The sequence below is a fragment of the Nannobrachium achirus genome (assembly GCF_963921795.1).
Source record: "Nannobrachium achirus genome assembly, chromosome: 24".
Classification (NCBI taxonomy): domain Eukaryota; kingdom Metazoa; phylum Chordata; class Actinopteri; order Myctophiformes; family Myctophidae; genus Nannobrachium; species Nannobrachium achirus.
Window position 1 is genome coordinate 8,113,848 of NC_137831.1, and position 14,399 is coordinate 8,128,246.

At 44.6% G+C, this 14,399-nt stretch overlaps 1 protein-coding gene across 1 annotated transcript in view; it reads right to left on the reverse strand.

Annotated features, from left to right (window-relative positions):
- The window catches only part of LOC308280397 (small ribosomal subunit protein uS9m-like), a gene marked incomplete at its 5' end in the record, with an annotated part of 31,317 nt that overhangs the window by 9,127 nt on the left and 7,791 nt on the right, over positions 1-14,399 (reverse strand). Inside the window, 3 exons of the mRNA XM_080720664.1 lie at positions 6,351-6,430; positions 7,722-7,752; positions 7,849-7,911. Of these exons, the coding sequence (XP_080576790.1) occupies positions 6,351-6,430; positions 7,722-7,752; positions 7,849-7,911 (174 nt within the window). The remainder of the gene's footprint in view (positions 1-6,350; positions 6,431-7,721; positions 7,753-7,848; positions 7,912-14,399) is intronic.

The window sequence follows — 14,399 nt, forward strand, 5'->3', positions numbered from 1 at the left end:
CACTACAGCTTAACGCCTTAATACCTAGAATGTGCCCGATTTGAACCACTTTAACCATTATTTAATGCTTTAACTATTGAAAAATAGCAGATATACAAGCTCGCATCGCGGCAATCGGTGCAGCTCTGCAAGCTTGTACATCTGCTATTTTTGAAAAATCGTGAAAACGTGTGCAAGTCTTTGAATATCTTTGACCCGATCTTTTGACCCCACTATCAAATCCTTCTTCTAAATCAGTGGTTCTCAAACCCTTTTCTTGTCAAGGACCCCCAAAATTACAGGTATGTGGCCGCGGACCCCCATCTCAAAATATGTTGTTCCAGGGACCCCCCAGAAGCAGAGATTTGAGTTACAAACATACTTTTAAATAGATATATTCAAAGACATGCAAAAGAATCTTGACAAGCTTGCAGTGCAGCACTCGATGCCACGCTGTGAGCTTGTATATGTGCTATTTTTCAATAGCTGAAGCATTATATAATTCTAGTTCTAAATGGGTTAACTGGTTCTATTCTATTTAATAAATGCCAGGCTCTCCAGATACACAGCAGAGCCTTGGTGTCCAGGGCTCGCCTCTCACTAGGAAAAGGAATGGAATATATTGAGACATCTAGAACTCAAACAGCGCCAATTTAAATTGCGTATTGCGTGCCCTACTGTAAAGAAAAGGCCACAGCATTACTGGGGTTTTAGTATCTCACTGGATTCTTACACTTTATTCCGTTTTCCAGGATTTGCCCAGGAAACGCCTTGTATCATCCATGTAGAACAGGGGTCTTCAACAGGGGGTCCTGGACCCCTCAGAGTTACTACAGGGGGTCCTCCTAATCTTTGTGTGGTATAAACTTGTTTCTCCTTTTTTATATCAACCACGTACGCGAACCCTTGTATCCTTATTCGGAGAACTTTAGCCAAAAATAGCAGATCTACAAGCTCACAACGCCTCGTGCTGCGAGGCATTGTGAGCTTGTAGATCGGCTATTTTCGGCAAAGAGGTTTGGTGTAGAGGGGAAAAGAGCAGACTAAGTACAGAGTGAAAGGTTAAGTTTATTAAGTATTGACGGTTCAAGTGGTTAAATATCTGAAAACACAAATTGACATGAATCCAAAATACACTGATGATTGTGCTGAAACAATGAAACTATATGGAATCTATGAAAAGGTTGTGGGGGGGTCCCTGCTTCATCTCCCTCTCAACTCTCATGCTTGAAAATATTGAAGACCACTGCCTTAGTTGAGAAAGAGGTGAAGCAGGGACCCCCACAACCTGTTCATAGATTCCATATAGTGGCATTGTTTGACAGCATGATCATCAGTGTATTTTGGATTCATGTTAATGTGTGTTTTCGGATATTTAACCACTTGAACCATCAATACTTAATAAACTTGACCTTTCACTCTGTACTTAGTCTGCTCTTTTTCCCCTCACCAAAGCTCTTTGCCGAAAATAGCCGATCTACAAGCTCACAACGCCTCACAGCGCTCAATTTTCTTTTATCACACAAACAAGTTTCTATCACAGAAAGATTTGGAGGACCCCCTGTATTAATTCTGAGGACCCCCTAGGGGTCCCGGACTCCCGGACCCCCTGTTGAAGACCCTTGAACTAAGGGGTCCCTGAAAACGTTGAAGACCCCTGGCCTATCAACAAGCTTGTAAGACTGTGAGCTTGCAGATGTGTTACGCTGCCACGCTGTAGGAGTATAACTTCAACAAGGCCCAAATCTACCTCTATTGTCTCTTACATCCGTGTCTCCCTCCTGGGTGAAATATACTTAAAGAAATCAAACGGCCAAACCCACCCAAAAAATACAAACCCCCTATTTAAAAAAGAAAAGCAAGGGTGGTGTGAGCGTGTGGGCTGGGCTGGGGGTTTACGCGCGGCTCCCAGGGGGCTCCGTCTATAAAGGGCTCAGTGGTGCGGTGAGGGAGGTTAATGAAGCAACGCTGGCTGGGTCCCACAACGACCAGAGGAGATCAGTCAACCGCTGGTCCACGTTGCACACCACTGCCCTCTCCTGGCGGGACTCCTGTGGTGCACTGGTATACAGTGTGTGTGTGTGTAGGTGTCTGTATGTGCAATTGTGCATGGGAGTTTGCATTGTGCAATGGCTCGCACACACACAAAAACACACACACACGTGTTAGTCTGTGATAGCATTCTACGACATTTTTGGAGCTGTGTGAAACACAGGCTCCCTATACGTGGCTGTGTGGGTCTGTGTGTCTGTCTGTGTGTCTGTGTGTGTGTCTGTGTGTATGTAGCCTGAACTTCCTAAACTTCGGCACGCTACTAGTCCCACAGTTTTGCCACCACACACTCGCGCCATATGTCAAATCGACCGGCTTACTCGGGAATCGTGGGCTAGTAACTTGCTAAGAGAAAGGTTCAATAGTTTAATTGATATTAATTTATTAGTGAATTAATTTTCCCCATTGACTTAGAATGGGAATCGCAAAAACTCACATTCAATTATTTGTCTCTCGCAAACCATAGGGGCTAGAGTTTCAAGACTTGGAGAGGAGGTTCATAATGATTTCAAGGATTAAATAAAAAATAATTGTGTCATTTGGCCGCATGGTGGCGCCATAACACCCCACTTTACGTTTTGGCCTGTAACTCTTGAACCGTAGGTCGGAAAATTAAAAATATTTTTTCCCTGGATTCCTTGGGTCATGACGCATCTCCCCATATAGGCCACGCCCATTTGCGCCATGATAGATTTTCCGCCATCTTGAATTTTCTCCAAAACACACTTTTTGCTCCTTTTCCTACATATTTTCTTCAAATGTCACAAAAATCGGTACACATGATCCACACACACACACACACACACACACACACACACACACACACACACACACACACACACACACACACACACACACACACACACACACACACACACACACACACACACACACACACACACACACACACACACACACACACACACACACACACACACACACACACACACACACAGCTCCACTTCACACGGGTGTGATTTTTTTATAGTCTGATGTATTATTATTATTATGCGGAAAACAAAACATACACGCACAAGGAGCGAGAAACGTAAGGCAGGGGTCTTCAACAGGGGGTCCGGGACCCCTAGGGGGTCCTCAGAGTTACTACAGGGGGTCCTCCAAATCATTGAGTGATAGTAACTATTTTTTTTCTCCTTTTTTATATTAACCACTTGAACCCTAGCGTCTATATTCTAAGAACTTTAGCCAAAAACAGCTGATCTAAAAGCTCACAACGCCTCGTGCTGCGAGGCGTTGTGAGCTTGTAGATCGGCTATTTTTGGGAAAGAGGTTTGTTGTAGAGGGGAAAAAGAGCAGACTAAGTACAGAGTGAAAGATACACTGATGATCGTGCTGTCAAACGATGAAACTATATCGAATCTAATGAAAAGTTTGTGGGGGTCCCTGCTTCATCTCTCTCTCAACTAAGGGGTCCTTGGCCTGAAAACGTTGGAAGACCCCTGACGTAAGGGGAACACTTGGGAGGAGGAGGTGAAAAGCGAGGATGAGAGAAAAGACAGGGAGTGATCGGGCCTGCAGACAGACAGACAGACAGACAGACAGACAGACAGCACAGCGTCCCAGACATGTGTGACATACCTATTTAAACCAACAGCAGGGGGTGAGAGCAGCCTGCTGCAGGGCACAATAGAGTGCGTGTGAGTGTGCGTGCGTGCGTGCGTGCGTGCGTGCATGTGTGTGTGTGTATGTGTGCGCGCTGCAGACACAGAATGACAGAACGAGTGTGTGTGGGCTTGGACCAAGACTCGGTTTGTTTGATACCACCTACACAAACACACAGTCAGAGACACTGGAGCTAAACGGTGTTGAACAAACGGGCCTTTGGACAGGGTCAGCGGTGGTAAATGCAGGACAGCAGAAGCAGTGTGGTGTGAGGAGGCCGTTGTCAGCTGTCAGGAGGACTGCTATGCGTGGTGGTGGTGAAGAGGGAGGGTTGGCGGTGGTGGGGGGAGGGGGGTTCCCAATTCCCCGAAAAGGGTGCATGCGATCCGCGAGGTCGGATTAATGTCCAAAAGGGCCAGGCGTGCCACGCCTCAAACACGATTTCCAAACCTCCAATAGAAAAAATAATAAACTGTCTGCGTCGCTCACTCATGCACAAACCCCCCCCCCCCCCCCCACCCACCCACCCCTCTCCCTATGCACCTGCGCTCAAGAAGTGGCAAGAGGTGACATTTCTTCTGGGGTGAGATTTCTCCTTCCATTTTAAGTGTCAATTCATTTTCTTTCTATCATAATTTATATTTATTTGTCTGTCTTTTTTTCCTTTTTGCATCGTGCTAGTACAGATAGCAGTTTAGATCCATTGTGTGTGTGTGTGTGTGTGTGTGTGTGTGTGTGTGTGTGTGTGTGTGTGTGTGTGTGTGTGTGTGTGTGTGTGTGTGTGTGTATATCTTGCATCTTTTGCCTTTATTCCAACAGACAGTAAGAAAGCAAAGGGAGGCAGGAGGATATACAAGAGGGGTCTCTCGTGGGATTTAATTCTCAGTCCAGCTGGGGTGGGGTGGGGGGGGGCATCTTAACCTATCTACACCTTCCATAGACAGACACCCCCCCCCCCTCCCATGCCCACTTTCTCCCTGTAGCAGGGACGTGCAGAGAATGTTAGAGGCAGGGGCTAACATTTCTAAAAGGGCCTTTTGGTGGAAAGATAGACCTCCAAGCTCACAACGCGTCGAGCTGCGACACGTGACTGTGAGCTTGGAGGTCGGCTATTTTCAGTGCTTGATACGACACTTAACTAAGCATAATGAAGTCTATTCTGGAGATGAGCCGTAACAGCATGGATTTCTACAAAGAGAGGGCAATTCTTTCAACATAAGACGCTGCATTCAAGTTCCGGGAGAGTTTGGACAAGGCAATTCTCTTGAACGCTGCCTTCAGGTATAGCATGGAAAGAGATCATTTTCATTTCTTTCACCATAGTAAAAACTGCATTCATGGTCTGGAGAGAGGGCACTTTTTTACAGACAGATAAAAGGGGCAGGGGGGGCTCAAGCCCTCTTTGATATCTATGTGTGCACGTGGAGCCTGCCCTGGTAGCAACCTCTCCTTCACCCGCGCTGTATTCAGCTGTAGCCCTGCGCGTGGAGAACAGGATGTGACAGCGTACCGTCCCTCTGGGACCAACGCGGGCCACTTGCATTCTGTCTGTCACTTTGGCCATGAAAGGGGGGCCAGGAGCAAAGTACAATGCTTGGGGCAGGGGGGGGAGGGATGGGGGATGACTTGGGATGCCTGAAAGACGCTTCACCGTCCCTAACCTCCTCCTCGCCATTCTTTTGAAAGATGGATGCTTTGTAGTGCGTTCTCGCTACGCGTCAGAGAGTAGTGACTGTTTTCATGGTTGATGTGTGTGTGTACTTTACTATGGGGTGTTATAGGGTAAGGGTTGGGATCCTTTAGGACAAGTGTCTTCAACAGGCAGGGGGTCCTCCAAATCTTTGTGTGATAGAAACCTTTTTTTCTCCTTTTTTTATATTTATCACTTGAACCCTAGCGTCCAAATTCGGAGAACTTTAGCCAAAAACAGCAGATCTACAAGCTCACAACGCCTCGCAGCGTGAGGCGTTGTGAGCTTGTAGATCTGCTATTTTCGGCAAAGAGGTTTGGTGTAGAGGAGAAAAAGAGCAGACTAAGTGGTTAAATATCTGAAAACACAAATTGACATGAATCCAAAATACACTGATGATTGTGCTGTCAAAAAATGAAACTATATGGAATCTATGAAAAGGTTGTGAGGGTCCCTGCTTCATCTCTCCCTAAGCAAGGGTCCTTGGTCTGAAAACGTTGAAGACCCCTGCTTTAGGATTTTAACAATTCCGCTTCCCTAACGATTCCTTTTAATGATTCCTATAGTGCAGCGGTTCTCAATCCTTTTACACCAAGTACCACCCCAGAAAATATCTGTCTCTCCAAGTAAACCTGTTCCCACATTTACTATGTTCAAATTCTTCGGGGGGGAGGACCCCCAGAACCCCGCTTAGGGGCTGTGGGAAGTGCATGCAATAATATTGATATACAGTGATATTCACTTAAGTGAATTGTTCTTAGTACAGATGGGTCTTACATGGTCGTGTCATACGACCATCATGTGTCAGGGCTAGGTCTTACGTTGCTCCAGTTATCAAAGCGACTTCTGTATTCCATACTTTGGGGTTTTAACGGCTGGAATAGTACCCATCATTTTGCGACAGGCTGCGTCCACGCCTGGTGTGTGAGTGTGAGTGTGAGTGTGAGTGTGTGTGTGTGTGTGTGTGTGTGTGTGTGTGCGTGCGTGCGTGCGTGCGTGTACTCACGTGCATCAGAGTGAAGTAGGACTGTTTTCCCGTGTAGAACAGGAAGTGGAAGGGTCGACCGTCTGCTCCCCACTGCACAGCTGGAACGCAACAGAGAGAAGAACCACAATAATGAGCTGGATCGCACACATTTATTATAAACCCTTTGGTGCTCAACACAGAGTTCGTAAAGGTTATTAGGTTTACAGAAGCCAAACTGAGGCAGGTTTCAAGCACAGTAAACAGTCCAGTCAGAGCTTTGTCAGCATCTGACAGTAAATTACCAATGTGATGTGTTCTAAGTTGTAAAGAAAAAGAAAAATCTCAAGTTATATATAGTGTAGGGGGAGACAATGCCTCTCAAGACATACAGATCCTTCTCGAAAAATGTGAATATTGTGTAAAAAAATCACACCCGTGTGAAGTGGAGCTGTGTGTGTGTGTGTGTGTGTGTGAGTGTGTGTGTGTGTGTGTGGATCATGTGTACCGATTTTTGTGACATTTGAAGAAAATATGTAGGAAAAGGAGCAAAAAGTGTGTTTTGGAGAAAATTCAAGATGGCGGAAAATCTATCATGGCGCAAATGGGCGTGGCCTATATGGGGAGATGCGTCATGACCCAAGGAATCCAGGGAAAAAATATTTGTAATTTTCCGACCTACGGTTCAAGAGTTACGGGCCAAAACGTAAAGTGGGGTGTTATGGCGCCACCATGCGGCCAAATGACACAATTATTTTTTATTTAATCCTTGAAATCATTATGAACCTCCTCTCCAAGTCTTGAAACTCTAGCCCCTATGGTTTGCGAGAGACAAATAATTGAATGTGAGTTTTTGCGATTCCCATTATAAGTCAATGGGGAAAATTAATTCACTAATAAATTAATATCAATTAAACTATTGAACCTTTCTCTTAGCAAGTTACTAGCCCACGATTCCCGAGTAAGCCGGTCGATTTGACATATGGCGCGAGTGTGTGGTGGCAAAACTGTGGGACTAGTAGCGTGCCGAAGTTTAGGAAGTTCAGGCTACATACAGACACACAGACACACAGACCCTAATCATAACTGATTTTGGAAACTTCCCACTGGACTTCAAGCTACTCTGACTTCAGAAGGTTGACATTTCTCGATTATACATACTTATTTTGAGTGGTCTTGTGTAATATTGTAATATTTTGAAATATGGACTTTTGATATTCATGAGCTGTATGCCATAAAAACTCTACGTTTTAACAAATGTCCAATGTATCTAGAATATATGTAAGTTTCAAGAAATATATGAAAGTTTCAAGAAAATGGAGCCTTTCCCTGCACTGACATTCATAAACAAGCAGGTTTTAACTTCAATAAATCAAAAGCTTTGTCACTGGTGGAAAGATAAAGATCACATACCTCTCTGCTTTGGAAAGATCTCGTCTGGATGCTGAGAAGGACAGAAAAACAACAGTAAACGTCTCTCAGTAAAGTCCAGATCAATACATTATAATGTTTGTGACAATAACCTGCTGTGCATTCTTACCTTCATGACAGGTCTGGCCTTCTGCTGAAACAAGCTGGAGGGGAAGAGGTAGGCGATGGACCTCTGGGGAGGGGGGAGAATCACACATTATTATTAAAATAATTAACCCATTTAGGCCTAGAATTATTGAATGCTTTAACCAGTGAAAAATAGCAGATATACAAGCTCACAGCGAGCTTGTAGATCTGCTATTTTTGGAAAAAAGTCGTGAAAATGTGTGCAAATCTTTGAATATATGTATTTTCAAAGCGAACGTTTGTAACTCAAATTTTGCTTCTGGGTGGTCCCTGGAACTAAATATTTTAAGATGGGGGTCTGTGGCCAAATAAATATCATTTTGGGGGTCCTTCACATGAAAAGGTTTGAGAACCACTGACATAGTAGCCTCTCAAGAACAGTTAAGAGAAAAGGACCTTTTCTTTGATGACGGCTGGCCAGATTGCTGACATAGAAACATAGGTTTTTAAAAAAATCTTAGAAGGATTCAAAAGACAATTATAGAATCGGGTCAAAATTCTAATTTTCACGATTTTTCTAAAATAGCAGATCTACAAGCTCGCAGGACCTCTGGGGAGGGGGGAGAATTACAGATTATTATTAAAATAATTAAATTATATAAAAACATCTCAAGGTGGACTGCACAGAAAGTAGTTTTTCCACCCCCTTTCAGGGACTTTGTCAAGTTCAAACATTTTCATTTACACAAGTGTGAGTATGAATCTAACCACTCAAACTCTATAATACTTCCTTGAATGCGGTCCCCAACAAGGGTTCTGTACGGTACTTGCTCCCCTCCTTTCTTCCTTTAGCTGAAAATAGCAGATCTTCAAGCTCGAGCCTGGCAATCTGCCATTTTCGCGGAACGTTAACCTATTATGACAAGTGTCTTCAACAGGGGGTTCAGGACCCCTAGGGGGTCCTCGGAGTTACTACAGGGGGTCCTCCAAATCTTTGTGTGAAAGAAAGTTTTTTCTAGCGTCCATATTGAGAACTTTAGACAAAAATAGCAGATCTACAAGCTCACAACGCCTCGCAGCTATTTTCGGCAGAAAGCTTTGGTGTAGAGGGGAAAAAGAGCAGACTAAGTACAGAGTGATAGGTCAAGTCAAGTATTTACGGGTGGTTAAATATCTGAAAACACAAATTGACATGAATCCAAAACACACTGATGATTGTGTTGTCAAACAATTAAACTATATGGAATCTATGAACAGGTTGTGGGGGTCCCTGCTTCATCTCTCTCTCTCAACTAAGGGGTCCTTGGCCTGAAAACGTTGAAGACCCCTGTATTATGACATGACATGACATGACCCCTCACCCACCCACTAACAACGCAAAACATAACAGATGAAACGCCGTTTGGTGGAGAGGAGATTCACCGCCAGCCAGGTCACGGCAGGCAGAGATGACAAACTCTGCATATTAGTGACAAGAGGCTCACACGAAACCTCCGCGCACAAGACGACAGCGAACACCGGTTACGGCGCGCTGCTGACACGGTACGCGACACAAAGCTAGGCGCGGGGGTTCAAGCGGAGGCCAGGAGGGAGGAGGATGCCCGCGTACAGCAGTGGGCAGAGTTAGAGGAGACGTGGTGGCAGAGGAACAGCATGGCAGCCAGGACATTGAACAGAGGACACACTGCCTCCACCGGTTCACTGCAAGTTCAACAGACCGTCGCTGTCAAGGGATAACCTTTTATGTCCAGAACTGTTACTTGTCAGGAAATGGAGCTTTTTCTTCCTTTTCTTTTAACTCATTTAGGCCTTGAATTATTGGATGCTTTAACTATTGAAAAATAGCAGATATACAAGCTCACAGCGCGGCACCGAGTGCTTTTAAAAACGAACATTTGTAACTCAAATATTTGCTTCTGGGTGGTCCCAGGAACAACATATTTTGAGATGGGGGTCCGTGGCAAAATGCATGTAATGTTGGGGGGTCCTTGACATGAAAAAGTTTGAGAACCACTGATTTAGAAGAAGGATTCAGAAGACGTTTATAGAATCGGGTCAAAAATATTCAAAGACGCGGCACTGAGCTTGTATATCTTCTATTTTTTAATAGTTAAAGCATAAAATAATGGTTAAAGTCGTTCAAATCTAAAGTTACACAGATTTGCGTTAAGGCCTAAGAACCTGTGTTCCAACGGATCCAATGATGTGACTTAGTTAAAAGCTGTCGTTAATACTTTTAGTTAAACATATTCACTTTAAGCTTATAGATTGCCTTTTTTTTTGCTGCTTTTGCTACTGTTGTACAGCGCAGTAGGACATCGATTTACGAGACAAAAAATATCAAAAATATGGATACAAGGTTTCTTCCTGACAGCGACTCAACTCAACTGCATGTGCACGCGTGTGTTGTGCGTGTGCACGCTCAGGTCATTAGAGGCACTACAGATGGTAGTTTAGGAGTGTGTGTGTGTGCGGTGCATGCGTGCGTGCGTGCATGCGTGCGTGCGTGCGTGCGTGCGTGTGTGTGAGAGAGACGTGAACTCTCGCTCATTAGTGAGGAAGCAGGTGCTTCATGGACGGAGCAGGTTTCAACTTTAAGGTTGTCAAGACAACGAGGGGTGGAGGAAGGGTGGAGGTGACAGGATGAGGGAGGGGTGTGGAACTTGTGTACAGGCATGTCAATAAGTGAGACAGCGAGAGAGACAGTCCAAACAACACTGAACCAAAGAAAGAAAGAAAGAGAGCGAAAGAGAGGGAATGAGTTGAGAGGAAGACCACAAAGAGGTGAACACTAACAGATGAGGGAACACCTGTTTCCTTTGCACAATCTGGTAGGGAGGCCCTGGGGACAACGTGACAAAGAGACTAGAGATACATTGTATACAAGATGAAGAAGAAGAAAAGAGTAAAGAAACAGCTAGGGATGTGACGATATGAACATTTCATATCACGATTATTGTGACAAAAGAAATCGCGATTTAAGATATTATCGCGATAATCAAAATCCATTATTCTGGGTTGGAACATTTGCCCAAAAATGGCAGATCTACAAGCTCACAACGCGCCACCTTGCACCGCGTTGTGAGCTTGTAGATAGTCTATTTTTGAATCAAAGACATTTGATAGAGTGAAAAAAAGACTGCATCAAGTATGTATATTATAAGTACCTTTTATCAAAGGGTTTAAGTGGTAACGGATATGCAGCTTGGGCAAATAAAAGGTGAACTGATCCCAGTGCATGACGGAGGACGATATCACGATAAATTAAATCTCCACAATACTATTATCGTGAGTGTTTTTATCACAAATCACGATAAACGATAATATCGCGTATCGTCCCATCCCTAGAGACAGCAGAAGAGTAACAGAGACAACAACACAGCAGGTATGGAAAGAACATCAGGAAACGAGGACACGTTTAAAATAGTTTCAACGGCCAAAGAACTAACGTGGACGCACTGGACTGGACGCTCACTGCAACGCTTCCACATCTCAGTCTCACGTTACTGAACGGCTGGGAAAGCACATAGAAGTGCGGGGACTGCCCATAAGTCCGAAAGGTTCATTAGTCCTACATCTCATTAGTCTGAATTTAGTTAGGGTTACTGAGGTTTAGGGTTAGGCATAGTGTTCTTAACAGATTCGGACTAATGTGCTGTCGGAAAACAAAGAGGTTTCGGACCAATGCCATGGCACCCAAAGTGCGGGAGAAAGCAAAGAAAAACACCCCAAATGTTTAACACAACCAATAATGATGCAATCTGCAATTGATGCAAAATGTTCTTCTCTTGGACACTTTAAACCCATGGCATCCCTATTTCGGGCATTTAAAGGTGAAAATAGCCACACACAATGAAGTATAAAATGGGGCGTAAGTGGTACCTTGATGAAAGAACTGAGAGCAGGACATACATTATGTGTCATGTACTGTATGGTTGTGCCTGCATGCTGACATTTGCTGGACATTTTCTATTGGCGGTTCTGACGTTCTGAATCTGAATTGGCAGTAATAGCCCGGAGTACATCATACTTACAAGATTAGACTACTTCCTGATAGATTCAAAATGTCTCCCTTCAATTAGACATTGTGAATATGAGGCAACTGTAATATCCGATCATAGCCCCCTAGTACTTAAATTAGCGTTTCAAAACAGACATATGGCTAGGACCTGGAGATTCGATAACACTTTGATAACTAAAACAGCATTTGTGGAAGAGATCAAATCCCAAATACAGTTCTATCTCTCTACAAACGACACACCTGATGTGTCAAAAAGTACAATTTGGGAAGCACTAAAAGCATGTATACGTGGCCAAATCATTTCAAGACAGGCCTTAATTTTCCGTCTATCTAATGAATACCGCAAAAGTCTGACAGATAGAATACTGGAAATAGATGCACAATATGCAGATGCCCCCTCCCCTGTTGTACAGGGAAAGGATATCGCTTCAAACTAAATTCAACCTCATATTAACATCTGAGGCAGTAATAGCTCAGTGAATTAGTGACACAATCGTTCACTTTATGGTACAAACACCACATTTTGCACAAGGTTTCCTCTGGACCTACTTTTCCCAAAAAAGCACGTTAGCCACTAAAAAAATGCAATAGGTTGGGGGGGTCCCATTGACTTTCTATACAGGAAAATAATACAACTAAATCTGCTTTGAGTAGCATGTGAGGGGTCAAACTAGGGATTTTTCATGATCCTGAATCCAGATGATCCAATGCAATCTTATCTTAATGCTTTGTGTGACAGAATATGTTCCCAACCCACGGCACTTCCGTGTTTGATTAATCTTTACTTATAACCACCGGTTCAACGTCAGTCTTTGACAGATTAGTCGTATTTAAATAATTCAATAGGTTCCAGGGAGCTCTTCATCAGCCAGTTAATTGGGCCTGTCATGGCTGAGGAGCTTGGACTCCAACCAGGTGGCACTGGGCACGGTGGGCACGGTGGGCATCATGTGCCCCGTTCTGCCCAATTTTTTTTACTGGTCTTGTCCAAACATCTGAGGATGGGGGCGCTAGTCCACATAGCCGTCAGTTCGGCTTACACAGGCTGCCGCTAACAACTCTTTTCATTACATCTGAGGGGAACAGGAGAGGAAGCTGGCCAGACTGGAGAGTGGGGGAAATCAAGCTAAATAATCTGAGAAATGGGGGTTAATTTATTGCTGCAAACGGAAACAGTATAATGTGTGTGTGTGTGTGTGTGTGTGTGTGTGTGTGTGTGTGTGTGTGTGTGTGTGTGTGTCTGTGTCTGTGTCTGTGTCTGTGTGTGTGTGTGTGTGTGTGTGTGTATATATATGCGAGTTTGTGGATGTGCGCGTGTGCAGCCGGCGGATTGCTACTTTAATTGCGACGGCAATTGTGACGCACATCCAAAATACCAGTAAGACTCCCTAATTGGGAGATAAGCGACCATCAGGTCGCAGCGTGATTTGAGAGCAAAATGTGTAGGAGCAGTGTCCAAAAAGGTTTTGAAGAAAATCGGCCTGATGGTGGCGCTATATGGGAAAGATCCATGGTGATGAGATGAGTGTAGATATACTGTGTACCGATTTGTGTGATTTTAGGGCAAAATATGTAGGAGAAGTGTCCAAAAATGTGTTTTGCAAGAATCGTCCTCATGGTGGCGCTAGAAGAGGGCCATGTGAGAATTTTGCGGAGATATGAGCAGGGCAAAAGTGTGACGTGTGACAGACTGACAGCTGGTCGAGGTTTTGATAGTAACAGTGACCTGACAGTCGCAACAAGCTCACACCGCGCCATGCTGGGACACTAGATGTGCTCGTAGATCGGGTATTTTTGGTGCGCGACACCACACGCAATATGAAGCCCTTGTGACGGGCGTTGCTAACATCCCTGACGCAGCACATTACCCAGTGCTGGCCCCTCCTGGCCACTGCCGATGGCAACAGCTGACAGAGGAGGCAGGCCAGGAACACAGCCGGCACGCTGATGCCTGCACATCAGCTGGATGGCTGGGAGAATTATCCGGGGTCCAGTGGCTGTCTAACATGGTTTAACTGCACCAGGCATTCAGTCTCTGTCTCATTAGGGAGCGAATAATGGCAGATTAACGGAGAGGCAAGAAGTTTTGGCTGTCGCTGAAAAGACATCAAATGGATTATTTAAAATGCTTTCTTTATGGCCTCATTAAGCCTCTGAATGACGCGTGCTAAATAGGAACGCTCGTTCCAAATGGAGATGTGAACAGTCACCGATGGCTCCACGGTAGAATAGGAACCCAATATGAATTTATAATGTAAAACAGGGGGTCTTCAACAGGGGGTCTGGGACCCCTAGGGGGTCCTCAGAGTTACTACAGGGGGTCCTCCAAATCTTTGTGTGACAGAAACTTTTGTTATTCTTTTTTATATTTACGATTTGAACCCTAGCGTCCATATTCTGAGAACTTTAGCCGAAAATAGCCGATCTACAAGCTCACAACGCCTCACAGCGCGAGGCGTTGTGAGCTTGTAGATCGGCTATTTTCGGCAAAGAGCTTTGGTGTAGAGGGGTGGTGTAGAGGGGGAAAAAAGCAGACTGAAGGTGGTTGCACACTGCTGCGTTTTTCGGGCCGA